Source organism: Cornus florida, unplaced genomic scaffold (assembly GCF_030987335.1).
Source record: "Cornus florida cultivar Cherokee Brave unplaced genomic scaffold, ASM3098733v1 CherokeeBrave_3.0.0_Hap2_Chr09, whole genome shotgun sequence".
Lineage (NCBI taxonomy): Eukaryota > Viridiplantae > Streptophyta > Magnoliopsida > Cornales > Cornaceae > Cornus > Cornus florida.
In genome coordinates, this window is record NW_026775579.1 from 3609661 (window position 1) to 3612216 (window position 2556).

Sequence of the window (2556 nt, forward strand, 5' to 3'; positions counted from 1 at the left end):
AAATAGGAGATTCTGAGGAAGTAAGTTGTAATTTTCCTTAATCTGTCCTTTTAGATTTGTAGTGTTTGGTACTAATCCCAAAATATTTCAGGTACAAAAAGACTCGACTACGCCTACCATTCCTGCAAGTGCCAATCCAAGTTCTCCTTTTGCCACCCGTGACTCTTTATTTGATTCTTTGTTTGATTTGTTAAATCCTGAACCTCCTATAATCCCAACTGAGCCAACCTCTGACACTCTTTTAGAAGTAACCAAGACTATTCAGATATTATTTCAAATGTTGCAACAGGACCTATCCTCAATCCATTCTTTCAAAGAAGAACTTACTGAGAACTTTTCTTTTCTGAGTAGTTACTTAGGATTTTCTTTGAATGATCAATCCTTTTTCAAGAATTTCCAACTTCAAGTTCCCTCCATGATTACTTCCTATGCTGAATCTACTCAAACCATCAACAAATGTGCCGCTCAAAACCAAGAAAAAAAAACTGTTTTCCCAAACTTTGAAACGTGGAAGAGAATTGCATTTGTCCTTGAAGAGAAAAGCTGCCGAACTAGATGCTAGAGAGAAGAAGCTTCAGGCAATACTAGCTCAGCTTCAACAAGATAAATGCCAACTTGGCGACAAGGTGGCAGAATTAAAGAACAAGCAGAAGTTGCTGCCCCCAAGTTTAAAGCATTACAGGCTCAGATGCCGAGGTTAGAGCAGTCCAAACAACAAGCAGAGATCAAGCTCACCAAAACCAAGACCTCATGGGTAGATATAAAGGCCAAATTTGAAGATTTTCACTAAAGTTTTAAACAATCTTGACTATTTATGATTTTATGAACAATATGGCATTTTGGGGATGTAATATAGTTTTGAACAATTTGCTATAACTATTTTTGTAACCTTATTTCAATGACATCTTTATTTAACTACACACTTATAGCTTCAAACAACTTACATAAAATCGAATGAATACATTCCAAACTATCTTTTTACTTAATAGAGGTTTTCTTTTCCTCTATAAGTTCAAAAATAGTTGGTTTATATTTATTTAAGTACCTTCCATTTATAGGTCTCTCATGAATTTCACCATCTACATCTTTCAACTTGTAAGCTCCTCTATGTAAAACTTGGTGAACCATAAACGGTCCCTTCCATGTAGGTGGCCACTTGCCATAAGTTCTATCTACTTTTCCAGGTGGAAGAATTGTTTGCCAAACCATATCACCCTCTGCAAATGACTTGAACTTCACCCTTTTATTATAAGCCTTCATTACCTTTGCTTTATGGACCATAAGGTGGTCTAAAGTAAGTTTCTGAACCTCATCCAAATCTTCCAACTTGGCAAGCATAGCTTCGTTGTAATGGGTAGGTATCAGATTGTGTTGTAGAGCTACCCTTGCCCATTTCACATTTAACTCCATCGGTAATACAACATCATAGCCAAATGTTAGCTGATAAGGAGTTGTTCCTGTACTTGTCATTCTCGAGTTTCTATAAGACCCACAAGGCTTCTGAAAGTGTTTCATGCTAATGTCTCAACTTGTCCTTTATCATCTTTTCAATAATTTTAGTTACAACTTTATTTGAAGCCTCAGCTTGGCCATTCCCTTAAGTATAATAGGGTGTTGAAGTTACCATTTTTACTTGCATATCACGGCCGAGCTGTAATACTTCACTTGCTCGAAACACAGATCCATTATTGGCAACAATTGTTTCTGACCAAATTGGTGAAAGATGTGTTGCTTCAAAAACTGTATAACAGTATTATGAGTTACCGATACGTATTTCTCAGCTTTTACCCATTTGGTAAAGTAATCGGTAGCTAAAATAATCTAATGATGACCCTTTAATGAAGGAGGATTAATCTTGCCGATTAAGTTTATGGCCCAACCTCTGAAAGGCCATGGCTTAACTAATAACTACATCTCTATAGTTGGAACCCATTGCATTGGGCCATGCTTTTGACAATCCATACAACCCTTGGCATAAGTCATGCAATCTTTTCTTATTCCAGGCCAATAATATCCATATCGACGTTTCAACCACCTCATTTTTATGCCAGCTTGGTGAGCTCCACATATTCCTTCATGTACCTCTGCCATAATCTTTAAACTTTCAAACTTGCTAATAGATTGAAATAGCAAGCCATCATCAGCCGATCTCCTATAAAGATCTCCATCCATAAGTACATAATTAACTGCATTTCTTTTTATTTTTCGATCGGCTTCTGGAGTTGGATTTTATAAGAACAAAATATAAGGAATGCGCTAATCATCATCATCTAACTCGGTAACATCAGTAGCAAAGACTTCTTCCATAATTTGATTTCTTGTTTCAGCCGATGGAAGAGATTGGCGTGTGATTTTCATTATCTTTTCCTTCATACCACTCGGCACCCTGATTCCTGAAGCAGTCTGTGCTAAATCATTAGCTATTTTATTCATGACCCTTGGTTTGTATTCTAGAGTCACATTGTGAAATTGGTTGACCAATTGGGTTGCCAATGAATGAAATGGCCTTAATTGCCAATTCAAACATCTAAAGTCTTCTGAGATTTGATTAATCAC

The 2556-nt window shown here is 36.6% G+C and overlaps 1 protein-coding gene across 1 annotated transcript; it reads right to left on the minus strand.

The window, feature by feature from the left end:
* Positions 1 to 978: 978 nt before the first annotated feature.
* Positions 979 to 1470, minus strand: LOC132273973 (uncharacterized). Its single transcript, XM_059775099.1, has one exon. It carries the CDS (start codon positions 1468 to 1470, stop codon positions 979 to 981), a length of 492 nt encoding a protein of 163 aa, XP_059631082.1.
* Between the last annotated feature and the right edge of the window lie 1086 nt (positions 1471 to 2556).

Coding starts and splice junctions, on each gene's coding strand:
- LOC132273973 (XM_059775099.1), bottom strand. CDS start 1,470: ATGACAAGTACAGGAACAACTCCTTATCAGCTAACATTTGGCTATGAT.